We start from the raw sequence: 17,791 nt of genomic DNA, 5'->3' as shown, positions 1-17,791 counted from the left end.
ATTTTGATTTGTGTTTTTAATTTGATTTTTTTTTCGTTTTTAATTGCGTTTTTTTAATCTTTTTTAATTTTTTGTGTTGGCACTCATAGGCCACCATACTTGTGTGGTTCATGCTTCAGGTAATACTTTTTTAGCCAGTTATTTCTGCCAAAAATGCATTTCACCCTTTGCAACACATTCATCTGACCCTACCAAGTTTGTTTATTTCATAATGTCCATAGTTTATAACTCTTGCGAACAAAAGAAATTTGGAGCATTTTTCTGAACTATGTTTATTCCTTGTTGATGTCGATATTGCCAATGTAAACGTTACTGTAGAATTTAAGCAGTGTGCCAATTCTACCATTCAGTTTCTTGACTGGCAGAATAAGAGCGGTCAGTTTCACATGAATTATTGAAATGAAGAGTAATTTAAAACGATTTTCGACCACTTAAACCAAATAGAATAAAGAACGTCATAACTACAAAATAGTCCAAACAATCTTACTTGCAGCACATAAAAGTATGCACCATAACACAACTTAATACGCTCACAACTAACTCAGATACCACTGTAACACTAACTTGATTGCACGTGTAGAAACAAAGGAAACTGTTAAAGTGGGACACATACAAGGTTAGCAGTTGTGGCGTAACAATGCATGTCTGGTGTAATGGTTGCAACGGCGGGAAAAGTATTTGTTGTAGGGGAGCGTTACATACCGGCCCTTAAATAACGAACGTGGAAACGAAGTTATTTACACACGACAACAGGAGGACAGAAACGAAACACAACAAAGTTACGCTGCCTCAAGCACAGCTTGCGTATATACAGCTCTCGCGGTGCGAACGCGAACACTTCTGACAGCTCCTTCACTATCAGGGTATACCTCCTCGACAATGCCTTTTGGCCAGGCACCCCGGGGATTTATCTCGTCCACGACCAAAACCAGGTTACCTACCCCAAAGTTCTTAGTTGGTCTTTCCCATTTTTGGCGCAGTATTTTACTATGCGAACAATACAAAGAAGAATCACAACAATTGCAAACCTTAAATCAATGGGTTTTTGGCCGATGAGTCAACATGTGTCGATTTAAAACTCCAGTTTGACGAAACTTTTGTTTGCACACATTACATTGATGTGGTCTATCTTCGGTATGGGTCAACATGTGTGATTTCAAAGTTCCAACTTGGCTAAACACTTTCTCACAAATATCACATCGATGTGGTTTCTCTCCAGTGTGAGTCAACATGTGGGTTTTTAAATTTCCAACTTGACTAAACCCTTTTTGACATACATCACATCGATGTGGTTTTTCTCCAGTGTGAGTCAACATGTGTTTATTTAATGTTTCAACATGGCCAAACCCCTTTTCACAAACAGCGCATCGATGTGGTCTCTCTTTAGTGTGAGTCAACATGTGACTATTTAAAGCTTCTTCTCGACTAAAACTCTTTTCACAAACAGCGCATCGATGAGGTTTCTTCCCAGTGTGATTTATCATGTGTCTTTTTAAATTTCCAACTCGACTAAACCTTTTTTTCACAAACATTACATTTTTGTGGTTTCTCTCCAGTATGAGTCAACATGTGTGTTTTTAAATTTCCAGCTTGACTAAATCCTTTTTGACAAATATCACATCGATGTGGTTTCTCTCCGGTGTGAGTCAACATGTGTACATTTAAAGTTTCAACATGACTGAACATCTTTTCACAAACATCACATCGATGCGGTTTCTCTCCAGTGTGATTCAACATGTGTCTCTTTAAATGTCCAACTCGACCAAACCCTTTTTGACAAACATCACATCGATGTAGTTTCCCAGTGGTGTGATCCTTTACATGACATTCCATGGTAAATTTACGTCTGCAGCGATTTTTACTTAAGGCACATTTGTAAAGCTGTTTCTTCGAGTCGCAAGGCTGATGTTGTACTTCGACAGACAAACATTTTTTCCGTGCATTTGGTTGGTTTGATTGTAAATCGTCTTTGTTCATATCTCACTAATTAATTACTACAAAATATATATATCCAAGTAGTTGGCTCCTAAATAAAAAAACAAACCATATGCATGTATGCAATGCATTCACATCCGCCATATACATTATTGAAAACATAAACCTGTGTGAATCCCCTGCTGCTTTCCAATGCATGAAGTGTTGGATAGGCATGCTTTGCAAATTGGTTTGGCATCCGACCAACTTCCCAGTCGTCTTATATTAGGCCGAACCAAACTTATCTATCGTAACTTGAATTAGAAAGATCGGTATGAGATGAGAAAATTAAACTTTATCACGCCTTTATCCCTCAAAGGTTTGTTATCTTAACAACTTGGGTGCAAAAAAGGACAAGGTGTTAAGCTTTGTCGCGATTAAACACAATCATGACTGACGTCGAAAACGACCCCAACATATTCGTTGTGCGCTATAGCTTCGACATTCGCTAAAATACTGGTTCTGTGGTGAGCGCATAATCGTTTTTGTTTTAGATATGACAAAACATTTTGTTTACAAAAAGTTGATAACATCCCAGTTTTGGATCAGCGCAGCAAGTGATACTGTAACACGCCTTTTTCTGTTCGGTACAGACCTGCAGTTGTTGTAATCTTTATTAAAATCATAAAAACCGGTACTAAAACACCAGACAGGTAAGTAACGTCTGTCCTTCACGAGAACCAGCCACCACCACCACCACGTGCCTTCACCTCCCACGTCAAACATCGCCGTTACGAAACAAACACTGGGGGCGCCACAGAACATGTGTGACTCAATACGACATACCACGAAAACGCATATGACAGCACAGAACGTATGACGTTACGCCACCAGTTTTAACACCAAATCGCTCTTAAACAAATTAAAGCAATAACTGCCTAACGGGCACAAAATAAATAAACATACGACGTGATAAGTACATGTGTAACGCAGTATTAATTAAATTAACGCCCAAAAACAAATGCGGGGAACTCAAGTCAGTGATCAATCGTGAAAACATTGTTGTGCAAATAAAAAAACACAACAAACTAGCAGTGAATCAACAACAAAACATAGGGAAAACTGCAGCTTATCATTTATTGGCTCTATGCTTTTACATAGGGAAAACAGTTAAACAAAAACAAGACACAACGCAAAGATTCTATAAGTCTGATTTAAATGACAACAAACAAAAGGAAATAGAAACAAAACACAGAAACATAACAAACGAACCTATTAGGTCACAGCGGCGGAGTAAAATGTTATCTGACGAACATTACCCGGTGGTCGTATATGAACGCACTCCACAAACTGTGGAATATCTTTTCGTGGTGCAAAGTTTGCACCCAGTGATAGTAAATCGTCGGCATTCTTGTTTGCATCTTGCCATAGATCGTCGGCATTCTTGTTTGCATTTTCTTTCTGGTGGAGGACACTTTGTTGACACAATTAACCCCATTTTGGTTCAGGGTTCTTCAAATGCACCGCACATGTTTTTTTATCAGTAACGTTGACATTCGCAAATCAACATTAATATGGAATAAAGATAGTTCAGAAAAATGCTCCAATATATTTTATTCGCAAGAGTTATGAATCGTAACATTATGAAATAAGCAAACTTGGTATGGTCAGTTGAATGTGTCGCAAAAAGGTGAAATGCATTTTTGGCAGAAATAACTTGATGCGTAGAGGGTCAATTTTTCCCAGGCGGTGACGTCAAAAATGGATCAAATTTGAGTGTAAGTTTTTGTAACATACCCGGGGTAAGTTTGTGCACATGAATAGGCTCTGTAGACTCTGAACGGCCGACCTGCAAGGCTGAGCCTCACAAAGGGGTTTGTCACGTTGAAACACGCCCCGCCCTTTCCCACACAATCACACTTCCCGAATCTCGTGTAATAATCCACAGCGACAACAGCGGCAACAACCACAACGTCGTACACAATCAGGAACGGACAGAAACAGGGTTAAGAACGATCGGAGACGGGAACGGTTTTCTAAACAAGAAAACGAAACACATTGACATATGCCAATGACTAACTTACCAACTATTTTGCGACACAGGTCAACAGGTACAGTACACGTATCAACAGTTGCAAGACGATGAAACAATCGCTGCAATCACTATAGCAAATACAGCATGCCATAAGTCACACACAAAGCCATGAATTAATTTAGGTCACAAATCGAATTAAACACTCACCGACAATCACGGTAAACAGCCTTCACTTGAAGATTAATTAGCCAGTCGTCACAATATTTAATTTAGCCTTATTCGTCTCTAAAAATGCAACACAAACGAATTTACTTAATGCAGTAATAAATCACCTTACTCGACCACGTTGTACAGTAAAATGAACTAATCATTGCAACATACAGACAAAGGCCTTCTAATTTTACTGTTACGCACATGGCGATTGTAACGTCATAGCGGGGGAATAATGAGACAAATTAATCATGCGTAACTGAACGTGGAGATGTAACAGGCTCACTGTAGCTTAGTGGTTCCCAACCACGACTTAAATTATGGTGGTGCGCACTACTCGGTATTTTATTTCTTCTGTAAATTTGCACACGAATCGCTTATTCAAAACAATTCTGCGCTCACCATCAAACCAGTTTCTCAGCGAATGTCGAAGCTATAGCGCACATCGAACATGTTGGGGTCGATTTTCGACATTAGTCATGATTGTTTAATTGCGATAAGGCTTAGCACCGTCTTCCAAGTTGTTAGGATAACAACCCTTTGAGAAATAAAGGCTTGATAAAGTTTTTTGAGAAACTACATCGATGTGATGAGTGTTTGGTCGAGTTAAACATTTAAAAAGACACATGTTGAATCACACTGAAGGGAAACCGCATCGATGTGAAGTTTGTCAAAAAGGATTTAGTCAAGCTGGACATTTAAAAAGACACCTGTTAACTCACACTAGAGAGAAACCACATCGCTGTGAAGTGTGTGAAAAAAGATTTCGTCAACCTGGGACTTTGAAAAGACACATGTTGACTCACACTGGAGAGAAACGACATCGATGTGTAGTTTGTGAAAAACAGATAGTCATTTCCTAGATGATGTCGTCATTAATTTTATATCTTTTAGAAATTTCGTACTCCACTATCTCCTACCGATTTTTGTAGAACTTTGTAAAGTAGGACCATGTCTAAATGCAGATTTTTAAGAAAAATAATTCAGCAGTTAAAGGGTTAAAAGACTAAAAGTGTGATAAAGGTATTGTTTTCGTCGATTACTGTATTTTTCGTATTTTGTTTCACAATATTGTTATAGTTTATAAAAGGGTGCTGGCACGCGGCGGATTGGGCTTTTGTTAAATATAGTGGCTACTGGTTTCGGTATGAAAAGTGTATGTCGTTTCGCACTTTTGCTAGCGACGTTTTAATGGTATCAAGTAGCCTATCTTACTTCTTTGCGACAAAACCCTGATAAAGTTAGCATCATATCCAGAAAAAGATTAAACGCGTGATAAGGACGTTTTTCGTCAAACTCCCGCTGGGATTTGTAAATAAAGTTTGCGCACAAGAAGTAAAGTCAGACATGAAGAAAAACGATTTAGTCTTAAACCAAGTATATCCAAACATTCCAAGGAAATTATGTTCGGATAACATACAACATCCTTGCAATATGTCGCTGAAACGACCGTACAAATGTCAGTTATGCGAAAAAACCTTCAAACGTAATTTTAACCTTTTATGTCACGTGAAGACTCACACTGGAGAGAAACCAAGTATATGTACTGTTTGCGAAAAAGGATTTAGTCGACTTGGAAGTTGGAAAAGACACATGTTGAGTCACACTGGAGAGAAACCACATCGATTTGATGTTTGCGAAAAAAGGTTTAGTCTAGCAGGAAATTTAAAAACCCACGTGTTGACTCACACCAGAAAAATTAAAACATCGATGTGATGTTTGTGAAGAAGCGTTTAGACCTCGAAGCGGTTGAAGTAATTCTATAATCTTATTTGGCGTCAGTTTGTGCCACTAAATCAGTTTAAATCAATATAAAATTGAGAATCGACTGTATCCATTGCTAAACAATGGCCTTTATTGAATGGCAAATATTAAAAATGCAATTGTTCGCGCACAAAAAAATTAACTCAGTACTAGTAGCAGTGGCAGCAGTGAGAACAAATATCAACGCTTGCTCTCTTTTTTCACAGTTGCTCCTACACCACGTATGTGCTGCTCTACCTTGAGCTTCAAGGTGGGCAAAGGCGATTTTTTCGACACTCAACAGCTACGCGCTCTTTGCGCCCACCTGTTCCAAGAGACTCTGCACATCCAGGTGTTTCCCACGCCGACCAAGGACGGCTACAATTGGGTGCAGGTCGTATAGTGGGCAACCTGCGATCGCGACGAACAATGTCTCATTGCAACGCGGGTCAGAGAGATGGTGGAAGAGGATGAAAAGGACGGCGCGTGGCACAACTTCAAAACCCGATCCGTGTTAGCGCCAAAACCATACTTAAAACCAATAATAAACAACGCGATTTGTTATGAGGTCAACAACAGCTTCCGCAACCTGGTCGATTCGGCCGATCGTCAGCAGCTCGAAATGATAGAACTCCTGTTTCACGACGAGGGAGCAACCACACTGGCCGAACGAACACCTGAGATGAATTGGGTCGGCGGTTTGAGCATGATGAGCCAGCCCAAACCGCCGGCTCAAGCCCTCTCGACATGTCGCAATCAAATCTCACATCACAATGGTATGGTTATATACCCGCCCAACCTCAAAATGACTTTTAGTAAGTGTTTCTGGCTGGGAACCACTGGTTTAGAGCAGCAGTCACCAAACTACGGCCCGCGGGGCCCGCGACCACATTTTTTGGTTTGTCAAATCGCATTGATAACTTTGTAACATTTAAAATTTAATCGACTTCTTACGAAAGTTTTCCTGTCGCGCTACACTGTAAATGATATTGGGGTGTTTTTACCCAAAGTAATTGGGTAGCCTGTTGGGTACCTTCGTTGGTAAACCCAAAAGGCTGGTTGGGTTATTTTGACCCAAATGCTTTGGGTAATAAAGACCCAAAATTATTAGGTAATAAACACCCAAACTTATTGGGTACTCAACACCCAAACTTATTGGGTACTAGGGACCAAATTCTCATGTACTAAATATCCAAACATTTAGGTAAAACCTCACTGCACCCAACCATGTAAAAATCCAAGCCTTAAATGTTCACACATTGTTTTCAAAAATAGTTTTTTTTTAATTGTGCCATGACAATGCAATGAAAAGAACGAAGTTGACTGAACAGTCAAAAAGTGCCCAAAAACCCAGGTTGGCAAGAAAAACGTTTTTGAAGAAACAATACAGTATGTACACAATCATGCACTATATTAATGGTGTACAGCAAATACGAATACTTGTTTCAGGTGTTAAATTTAGCCATTATGATAAGTACCATTATGTAAATGAGTTAAAGTTCCAACTTTATTGCCAGCTCTTTAACAGAGTCAACAATCAGTGGCTTTTTTATTCCCAGCCAATAATTTTGAACAAACTGCAGGGCCTTGCAAACATGGGGGCAGTATTCATAATTAAGTGCATAATAATATGACAGAAGCACCCTGCACAATCGAGTCTACCTGCATTACAACATGCTTTTCCGACATTAGGCGTTTTTTGAATTTTTGCAAGCGTCCCAAATACAATCAGAACCGGTTGGTGGCGGTCTGGTAAGTCATTTTTTATGTCCTCATAGGTTATATTGGTCTGCAAGTGCAAAAAGATATGTTCATGCATCAAATACACTATATTTATACTGGAATATAGTAAGTTAGGTTAAATTTATTGTCATTTTACCGGATAAAGGTCGAGAAGATACCGCTCTGAGGCACAATGTTTTTTGGTTTTATTTGGTAATAGGTTGGTTAGAAGCCACAACCCAATAATCAATTTCCAATCTGTTGGCAAAAAAGAAGCGATTAGTTTTAGATCACATTTATATGTCTGAAAATATTGTAGATTTACCCTGGTTAGTGTTGTCTTCCTCGAGAGGAATCTGATTCAATATTCTTTCCAGTTTGGACTTTCTGTACATAAGCAATTACTTTGTCCAATAAAACTTCCCCATTTGTCTGTAGTTTGTCCAATTCAGGATTAATTTGTTGTATTCTGTTTATTTCCCTCAATAGCTGCAAACCAAACAAGCCAACAATAGCGCAAACACGAAACTGAATATAGTGGTAAAAACTAAAAAAAAAGACAAATCTTACTTCATCAAATGTGGATATTGGAGGCCACTCCTTTGTCATTGTCTGGGGTGTAGGTTTGTTTTCTGCTATGTACTTCTGTCGGAAGTTAAATGTTTGTGCCATCAACTCTGAAATATTTTTTTTGTTCCGGAGAATTACTGGCTTCATAAATTCTTGCTTCAGGTTCTAAATAAATGTTATTATAAAAAAGGTATTTTTGTGAGAAACATGCATGATTATAAAGTATGATATGCCACAATAAAACAGCAGTATGTGGTGTGACATTTATTTATTCAAAGTAGCAGCTAAAAACAAAAAACTGTATGTTTAACACACCTATGTTATACAAAATAAATATGGCTAAATAAAGAGGATTTGTTCAAACACAAACAAACCATTTGGTGTTGTTCCATTAAAGAATTCTCCTCCATGTGATATTCAAAAGTTTTGGAAACCTTTTGGCGTTTTGCAACTGACGTATTGACAAGTTGTTACTGGCTCTTTTGGATGGCGTTTTTTCCTTTTGTGACTTTCTGATTTGTTTTAGCTGCGTATTCAATTTTTGAGTAATTTTGTGCAACCAGAAGATCTAAAGAACAAACTGATTAGTAATACTTCCTAGCTTTATTTTTACACATACATTAGTAGGTTATCAAGTCTATAGAGCTCTTCTGGCAAACGTATTTTGGTTATATTTTAGGTTATATTAGTAGGTTATATTTATATCAAATATGAACAGCTACCTTGGCTTCTTCGTCACTTAGACCCAGTGAAGCTTTTCCAAGTGCCACCAAAGCCGAAACTGCTGCTCTTCTCAAAATTCTACCAGGATGGCTGGTTAAAATAAACAAAAGTTTTAACTAAATGCAATGTTGCACACTAACAAACAAAATACAGGTACCTTTCATAATTTTTCATAACTCTAATGATCTCAGAGGTTATTTCTCTCTGTCCCTTGTCAGTAAGTGAACCTGTTTTTATCAACATTTTTGCATGATATCCAAATTGACAGGTTTTTATAGGAAACGATTTTGGAATTGGATGGGCTGTGTTTTCAAAACTTGGACCAGCAAGCTCAGCCTCAGACTCACTTCCAATAGGCAAATTATCACTACAATCTTCTGATATGACCGCGGACATGTCTTTAATGCGCCTACTTATAGCGTTGTCAGATAGAGGAATTTTATTTACCTCTGAAACAGCATCCTCCCCAAACATTATCCTCACTATTTCTTGGCATGCAGGTAAAATTACAGCTTCAGCTGTGGTATAAGATTTCATTTTTCTCGCAACTATCTCCGGCACAGCATAATTTGCTTCTTGTCTTTTGTCAATCAACTTGAACTTTTTGGCAAACAACGAAGCCTGCCTTTTACTGCACGTCATTTCTCTTTTAAAATATTGTTCATCTTTTCTCGACAACTCTGGATGGTTAGTTATTAAATGTCGTTTTAGTTTGGCTGGTGCCATAGCACTGTTAGCCAGCTTCCCCCCACATACAATACACAAAGGTTAAGGGCACTCAGGATTTCCAGTCCAAGTAAATCCCAGAGCTATGTAGTTTTCACAATATTGACGAACTTTTTGTTGTAAATTAATTCCATCTTTTCTTGATAATTTCGACGAGGCAGCATCGCTGGTATTAGTTGCTACTTCTACAGACTGGCTATGATTCTGCGTGTCTTCATCCACATCTATCTTCCGTCTTTTCACAAATTTATCCATGATTGTAAAGTCTGTAAAGTAATGAATGTAATGAGTTTAATCAAGAAAAATTTAATATATTCAAGCAATAGATTTTTAAAAATATGCATTTGATATGTAACGTCGGGAATCTGCGCGCCTGGTGCCGCGCTGGCGTCACACTAGATGAGAAGTCCAATTTCTGGAAACGCGTGAATTTTATTTGAGCACGTAAACACGTTCAGTTCAACACGGTTTTCTGCTAAGAAAACATTCACTCAAAATCGGAAACAGAAATTAATTTTATGCCGGCAGAAATAAAACTTACCAGAGTTTGGGACCAGGGTATCACAGATATAAACATCTTGACATTGTCAGAAAGCATTCCATACATATAAAAAACGTATAATTCAAATGTACGGCAAATTGGACAACTTATTGCAAAATCAAGCTCACCAATGGAAACATTATTTATTTTCATCAGAGATATAAAGCACTACCATCTATTGATGACAAACAAATTATAGTTAGTCACTGTCATTGCTTTATCTAAAGTTTGCCAATTCAAGCCAGCAACTAACGAACTATACACGTGGTCCAAACTAAACTTAATACTAAATGGCCAATCGCACAGCATAGAGAAAGAAACTACAAGGGCATTGTTACGTTATAGGGGATTCAGGCATTGTGGTGCAATCACAGCACACGAGATGTAACGTGAGTATACGGTTACGTTGAAGCGGTTTACGATTTAATAAAAAGCAGTTCTCAATTATCTCACCCTTGTGTGAATGAGTAAGGCACAGTTCGATGGGCAAACTTTTTCGCATGAGCGAGCACGGTAGTAAGGTCGCTACAGGACCACCCTGCAGAAGCGGGAATTTACGAAGAACAGTCGGTACTACATGTGCCGCGGAAACAGTGTTCGTGGAGGACAGATGACTGGCGGTTTCGGGCGAAGCGAGGATTTTATCCAAAAACCTGGTTGGTTTTTATTTATTGCCCAAGGTGTGTTCGGAAGGCTAGTTCGGGAGGCGCGCTGCACGTGTTTGCTGGGGCACTGCGGAATGACGTAGCGTAGCAGAGCAAAGCGGTTCTCTGAGCAAGCATGAGGTGCACGAAATGGCGACAACACGGTTGCTTTTTCAGCCAAAGGGACCAGACAGCTTTCACTCCGGTCGATGGAACACCGATACCTAGACCTGGCGTTTGCGAGTGTAAGCGTCGATAACCGGATTCCTGGCAGACGTGTACTTGGAAAGTTCCCTCGGTCACAACATCGTCCCTAGCTGATATCGATGCCCAAACTTGTTACTCCAGTCGCGAGTGCACCGATGAAGCGTTGCAACTTCCGCACAGACCAAACATTTCCATTTAGCCCGAGGTATATTACGTCATATTCGGTATAGATACGCAACAAGCACCTAGTGCGACTTTTTCCTGTTACGTGTAGTAACTTGGGAGATTTACCGAAACCTAGCGGGGATTTTTTTTACAAAAATGTGCATTTTTACTAGTGTTGTTGAGGGCCACACTAAATGGCTTGGCGGGCCGAAGTGCGGGCTGCGGGTTGCACACCCCTGTGTTAAAGGGACCTGGGGAGCGACGACCATAACGCATTCGGGTTTGGGGTGAATTCCACCAGCGACACGCCGATCCTGCTGGTGCTTATCGCAGGCTTACAACATAAACCTGTTGTGATAACAGACGATGTCATCCGCTCTCCAAAGTACACGCTCTGGCAAAGCTGGTAGTTGCTTCAGTCAACCTAGCGGTTGATGTAGTCATAAGTAAACTAGCATTCAAACCGCACTGAATTGAAAGGTCTTGCTTGATGACAACTTGTTGATAATCGTCTGATGCTTTTCCTGTTACTACTGCAAAACAACATTCTACATATGTTTTAAGACTTTCCTCAAATCAGAAGGCAGGAGCGGGATTTACCACAAACTAGACGTCTGTCGACTTCCAACGACATGATACGCTTAAAACAGCTTTTTGCAGCACTCACATTTTCTTGACACTTGGAGCATCGTCTCTATTTCCTCTGAAAGTGTGTTAACCAAGTCTTGAATTTGAAGGCGCGCTTTTTTTTGTTCCGTAACGTTTTATTTTCTCTACGCTGTACTTCAGTTTGCAACTTACAAAATTGATTTTACCATGTGCAAAAATGGAAATTGGTTCATAGCACAAAACACGATAAATAACCGGCCCGTGTAGTAAATACTGTAAAAGTGGTGTGGCAAGTTAAAACTTTTCACCCTTCATGCTGCCAATTAGGCAGCGCCGTTTGATTGCAAGGATGTTGTTGTCTGATCCGCACAAACCCCATATGAGTTTGTCTCCTTCCCTGCGAGAAATTGTGCCCCACGCAGATATGCCGTGTTCTCCTTGGTCTTCGCCATAGCGGTAGCACCGTTTGCAGGGCCTTGTGTGAAACAACTATCCCACACCAGGTATGATTGGTTTTCCGCAGTGGCATAAAAAAACACAGATAGCAGATTCTCTATAACCTCCTCTATTAAACAATTGTTGCCAACAACGCAGTAATGCAAATGAGATGGCGGATGTGATTTTGCCTCACGATGCTGGTCGTCGTCTCACGGAAAAGGCGAAGCAATTGCTTCATGACCTAAACTAAAGCCTGTTGCAAAACATATCGCTGTCGTCAATCGAAAACTCGACAATACCGCTTACTTTAAAATCCATCAAATTCAATTCAGTAGTGTAATGTATTTTCCGTGGCGTTAAAGTATCATAAGATTCACAATGTTTCGCTCCTTTGGTAACATCCGTAGTCGTAGTCTTTCGGTCTCGGACAAAACGCTTCGCTTCTTTAGTGATTGTGTTTCTGGTGCCGGATCAACATCGTAGTCGTAGTCTTTTGGTTTCGGACGTTTTGTGTCGGATTTTCTTTTTCTTCCTCTCCTGTATAATCAACAATGACAGAGAATATTTTCCTATATTTTATGTGTTCGGATCAGTAAGCCATTTGCACCCGAAAATGCGAAAACGGATGCCCATGTTAGGACAAGAACATTTCGAAGGTTTTTTGAAAACGAACACTGCGAACTTCATCACCGTAAGCATTTATCACACAGAACAATGATGTGGTAGATGAAAATTAAACCAAGCCTCTTTTACACTTATGCGGTCAATAGCTCCTTGCGTTGTTCGAAAATGTTCGCTTTTCCTCACAGTACTGTGAACTGGGCCTTTCTTTTGCATTCACTTTCTTTTGCCATTACTTCCTGCACACTCTGTTTTAAACTTACTATAGAGTAGGGTTGCCATATTTTATGATACACAATCCGTGACAAAATTGATCTCAGTTGTATTAACCCAGTGGCTCTCAAATTTTTTCGGTATTTTCTCTTAACGGTCCCTTTGACATTAATTGGAGGGCTTGTGGTCCTTAAGCCTGAATGTGTTTTTCAGAAAAAGGAAAATTGATCGCAGGATTTTAGCTAGTTATGTAAAATTCTGCATAACAATGATCTAGTATAAAGTGGTATAAAGTATAAAGTGTAAGTATAAAGTGCCCCTTAACTGCATTTTCCGAATAAAGCAATCGACGCAAAAACTAATGTGCCAAATACATAGATTTTTCACAAAGATTTGGGCGTAAAACTTGGTACTTGTTATTCCAGTGCCTAAACCATCTTAAATTATTGCGCTTTCATTACTCAAGTCATCGGCATCTATAGTTATCTTATGGTGTTAAAATTGTTTAAGAACCAATAACTTTAAGTGCATATTTTTTGCAATGATAATTCTTCAAGAATAAATATGTATTGCGGCAGTGTCGTTCACTGCTTACTGCTAAAAACAAGAACTTTAAATTTTATGAAACGTATTTTCTGTACCTCATATATAAGCAAATCGCAAAGTAAGTTGATGCCATTTTTTTATAGCCTCATTCAAAAATTAAGCATAGAAGATAGGTAAATGTAATAAGTGTTTTCTGTATTGAGCGCTTATGCTACTTTGAAATACACAAACGGAGAAATGGTTTGAGATCACACATGTTGAGACACGCCGATGAGAAGTCTCTTCAATGTCCCATTTGTGAGAAAAGATTCGATGCCCGTGGAAATTTTAAACAACACATGTTGACGCACACTAAAGAGAAACCCCATCGATGTGATGTTTGCGAAAAGAGACTTGTTAACACATAATAATGAGAAACCTCATCGATGTGATGTTTGTGAAAAAGATTTCGTTTGGGTGATAACTTGAAACAAACATGTCAACCCATTCTGAAGGGAAACCTTATCGATGTGATGTTTGAAGATTTCGCGAAGGTGGAAATTTAAAATAACACATGTTGACGCACACCAAAGAGAAACCTCATCGATGTGTTGTTTGTGAAAAAATATTTGCCCAAGATAGACATTTAAAAATACGCTCGTTGATCCACACCAATGTGAAACCCTATCAGTGTAATATTTGTGAGAAAAGATTCCGCGAAGGTGGGACTTTGAAAAGACACATATTTACCCACACCAATGAGAAAAAAACCATCGATGTGATATTTGTAATCAAGTATATAGCCCAGTGGTTCTGTGGCGAATTTTTAGCACCTTGTTTAACTCCTTTATTTTCACATACCTACGTGCACTTATAATCGTTTTGTTTGAAGCGTTGGCTATTGGGTATCCCGGCACTTAACTCTGTTATTATTGTTGTGTTTAATCGGTTTGTTTTGCCAATCATACTTTCACTACATCATATTTCCATGGCATATATTTTGTTTTACCACCTGTTATTATTGTTGTGTTTAATCGGTTTGTTTTGCCAATCATATTTTCACTATATCATATTTCCACGGCATATATCTTGTTTTACCACACAATGTATATATCTTGTTTTACTACACACCATTCACCTACTTGTTTTATATTGTAATAGTTGTCTCTTCTCCGTTTGTATGATCGCCCTTTCCCCGCCACCAATTACGCTTGATTGTTTTATCGTTAGCCGGATGTGCCTTTGGTCGTCACGTGATTGTTTCTTCCACGTACGTGGCCGCGTCGCACGTGCGAGTAAAATAATGAAGGTCAGTCTTCCTCTGGGCGCCATGTGAGTTACACTGTTCTGTTGGTTTCTGTTCTGTGCTGCACTGGCGTTTACAGATTATTGAGCGCAACGTATCGAAGTTGGAAATACTTGTTGTTTTACACCAGTGTATTTTATCGCTTTTACTTAAACAAGGCGCCCGTTAGTGCTACCAGTGTTTTTTTCAGTGGGTTGGTGGTGAGCCGTTATTGCAGGGTTCGGGCAGTTTTGGTTTAACATATAGAATCAGGCAAAAGGGGTCGATTCGAGTTTAACGTCACCATCTGAAAGTCCGTTTAGCCGGACACCCATTCAGATTACTATGATTGTGCATCCTTGAACCATGCCCTAAAGAAACTTAGCAACAAAGATATGTATATATTGCACACAAACATTGGAAGTCTGAGAAAAAACAAACCTGCTTTAGAACAATTCCTGTCTGATATGGTCAGATCCCCTGACATTGTTATGATATCTGAGACTAGAATAACCCTGAATGGCATAACCACTGCTACTGACATAATGGGATATAATTTCCATCATACTGATACTTCACATAGTGCAGGAGGAGTAGGAGTATACATAAAATCACACATTTTATATAAAATAAGACCTGATATTAAATTTACTGCCCCAGATACTGAAAGCCTTTGGTTGCAACTTAAATTGAAACAAAAAGATGTAATATTGGGAGTAATATACAGACATCCCAAACATTCATTTGAAGTGTTCCAGGATGCACTATCATCAGTATTGCATAAGCTCAGTGATACCAACCATCCTGTATATATATGTGGTGACTTTAACATAGATCTCATGCAATACAAGGAAGTAAAAAGTATTCAAAACTTTTTGGATTCTTTACAAATTTATGATCTTTCACCCTTAATATGTCAACCAACTCGTTTGACGAACCACAGCCAAACTCTTATTGACCACATTTACACAAACAATGTAAATATTGCCTGCAAATCAGGAATACTGACTGCAGACATTTCTGACCACCTGCCAACTTTTGTGTTATTGCATTCAACTTGCTGTGATAAAACAGAAAAATTCCTGAAAAGAAATGAGACCCGATTTATCAGTGAAGATTTTATTTCTGATATAAAAGATGCTGTCATAAAAATACCACTGTTATCTGAAACTACATTACAACAATTTTCTTCATTTAACCATGTATTTAACAAAATACTGCAACGCCATGCACCACTGACCACAGTGAGTAGAAGAAGAAGAAAATTGGCTAAAAAACCTTGGATAAGCATGGGTATTTATAAATCAATCAAAGCAAAAAATAAAATGTATCATGCTTTATGTAGGTCAGGGTTTTCAAGTACAAGTAAACATAACCAATATAAACAGTATCGTAACAAGCTAAACCACATTCTGAGAGAAGCTAAACATAAATACATTGAAAAAGAACTAACAGATCACAGAAATGATATTGGTGGAATGTGGAAAATTATTAATACTTTGTTGTCACGAAAACAAACTTTACACAAAGCTCCTGCAGAACTAAAACTAGATGGAATATCACAATGCACTACAGACCCAGTTTCAATTGCTAGCAATTTTAATCAGTTCTTTGCTAACATAGGAGCAAATATGGCATTATCCATTCCACAGCCAGTTATGCCACCACCTGATAGTTCCTTCATCATAAAGCCATCATCCTTCTTCTTCTATGACACAACCCCAGATGAGGTGGAAATGTATATATCCACTCTTGACAGTCAAAAATCTGTGCCCAGTTACGAAATTCCTATTAAATACATCAAAATGGTTAAAAGCATTATTTCACCTATGCTCTCAGAGACTTTCAACTGGTGTATACAACATGGGGAATACCCCACTGAACTTAAAATTGCGGAAGTAATACCCATTCATAAATCAGGCTCACAAGTTGAATGCACTAACTACAGACCAATTTCACTGCTATCCCCTTTTGCTAAGATATTTGAAAAAATTATGTATCAACGTTTGTATACCTACGTTGAAAAAAATGGAATGTTAACAACTCACCAGTATGGTTTTCGATGCAATCGGTCCACCTCCCTGGCAATTTACGACATCCATGAAAAAGTGTTAGCTGCGCTTGATCAAAAACAATACACATGTGCCATTTTCTTGGACCTGTCAAAAGCGTTTGACACAGTCGATCACAGGGTTTTGTTGTGGAAGTTAGAGCATCAGTATGGAATACGGGGAAGCCCCCTAGAACTCTTCCGTAGCTACTTAAGTCACCGTAAACAATGCACACGCATAGCAAATGTAACATCACAACTGCTAAACGTTACCTGTGGCTGCCCTCAAGGTTCGTCACTGGCTCCTTTACTCTTCTCGCTTTACATAAACGATTTACCAACGGCATCTAAATTCACTACGAAACTCTTTGCGGATGACACGTGTTTAAGCATGTCATCAGAGTCGCTGACTGATCTACAGGCAAGCGTAAACAAAGAACTCGTTTATGTTGACAACTGGATGCGCCACAACAAATTATCGCTTGATACGAGTAAAACAACGTATTTACTGTTTTGTCCTTCCAAGCGCTCAAACACGCAGAAGTTTTCGATTTCCATAGGATCGCAGCAAATACAGCGATCAACAGAAACAAAATACCTTGGAGTTTATATCGACGATCAGTTAAAATGGGAGAAACACATAGCCCATGTGGAACGAAAACTAGCACAAGCCTGCGGTATTATGTTCAAGCTGCGTGACTACTTTGGACAACAGTTTCTCCGTATTATCTACTACTCTTTTGCGTACCCCTATCTGCAATATGCCGTCGCGGCGTGGGGCAGCGGATACGATGCATCAATTAAAACGCTTAACATCAAACATAACAAAATTTTGCGAGCTATCACTCGC

The 17,791-nt window shown here is 38.9% G+C and overlaps 1 protein-coding gene and 1 pseudogene across 1 annotated transcript; one reads left to right on the top strand and one right to left on the bottom strand.

The window, feature by feature from the left end:
- Positions 1 to 256: 256 nt before the first annotated feature.
- Positions 257 to 2,187, bottom strand: LOC145217501 (uncharacterized; annotated as a pseudogene).
- A 2,253-nt stretch (positions 2,188 to 4,440) lies between these two features.
- Positions 4,441 to 14,440, top strand: LOC145219485 (uncharacterized). Its single transcript, XM_080086850.1, has 3 exons — positions 4,441 to 5,010; positions 5,417 to 5,805; positions 6,130 to 14,440. Exons 1-3 carry the CDS (start codon positions 4,786 to 4,788, stop codon positions 6,374 to 6,376), a joined length of 861 nt encoding a protein of 286 aa, XP_079942976.1. The 5' UTR covers positions 4,441 to 4,785; the 3' UTR covers positions 6,377 to 14,440.
- The last annotated feature ends 3,351 nt before the right edge of the window (positions 14,441 to 17,791 follow it).

The sequence above is a fragment of the Phallusia mammillata genome, chromosome 3 (assembly GCF_965637545.1).
Source record: "Phallusia mammillata chromosome 3, kaPhaMamm4.hap1.1, whole genome shotgun sequence".
In the NCBI taxonomy this organism is placed as follows: domain Eukaryota; kingdom Metazoa; phylum Chordata; class Ascidiacea; order Phlebobranchia; family Ascidiidae; genus Phallusia; species Phallusia mammillata.
The sequence above is the reverse complement of the archived record's forward strand: the minus strand, read 5'-3'. Positions and strand labels throughout refer to the sequence as shown.

Coding starts and splice junctions, on each gene's coding strand:
- LOC145219485 (XM_080086850.1), top strand. CDS start 4,786: ATGTTGAATCACACTGAAGGGAAACCGCATCGATGTGAAGTTTGTCAA. Junction 5,011..5,416: donor TAGTTTGTGAAAAACAGATA/GTCATTTCCTAG, acceptor CATCATATCCAG/AAAAAGATTAAACGCGTGAT. Junction 5,806..6,129: donor TTTGATGTTTGCGAAAAAAG/GTTTAGTCTAGC, acceptor CTTTTTTCACAG/TTGCTCCTACACCACGTATG.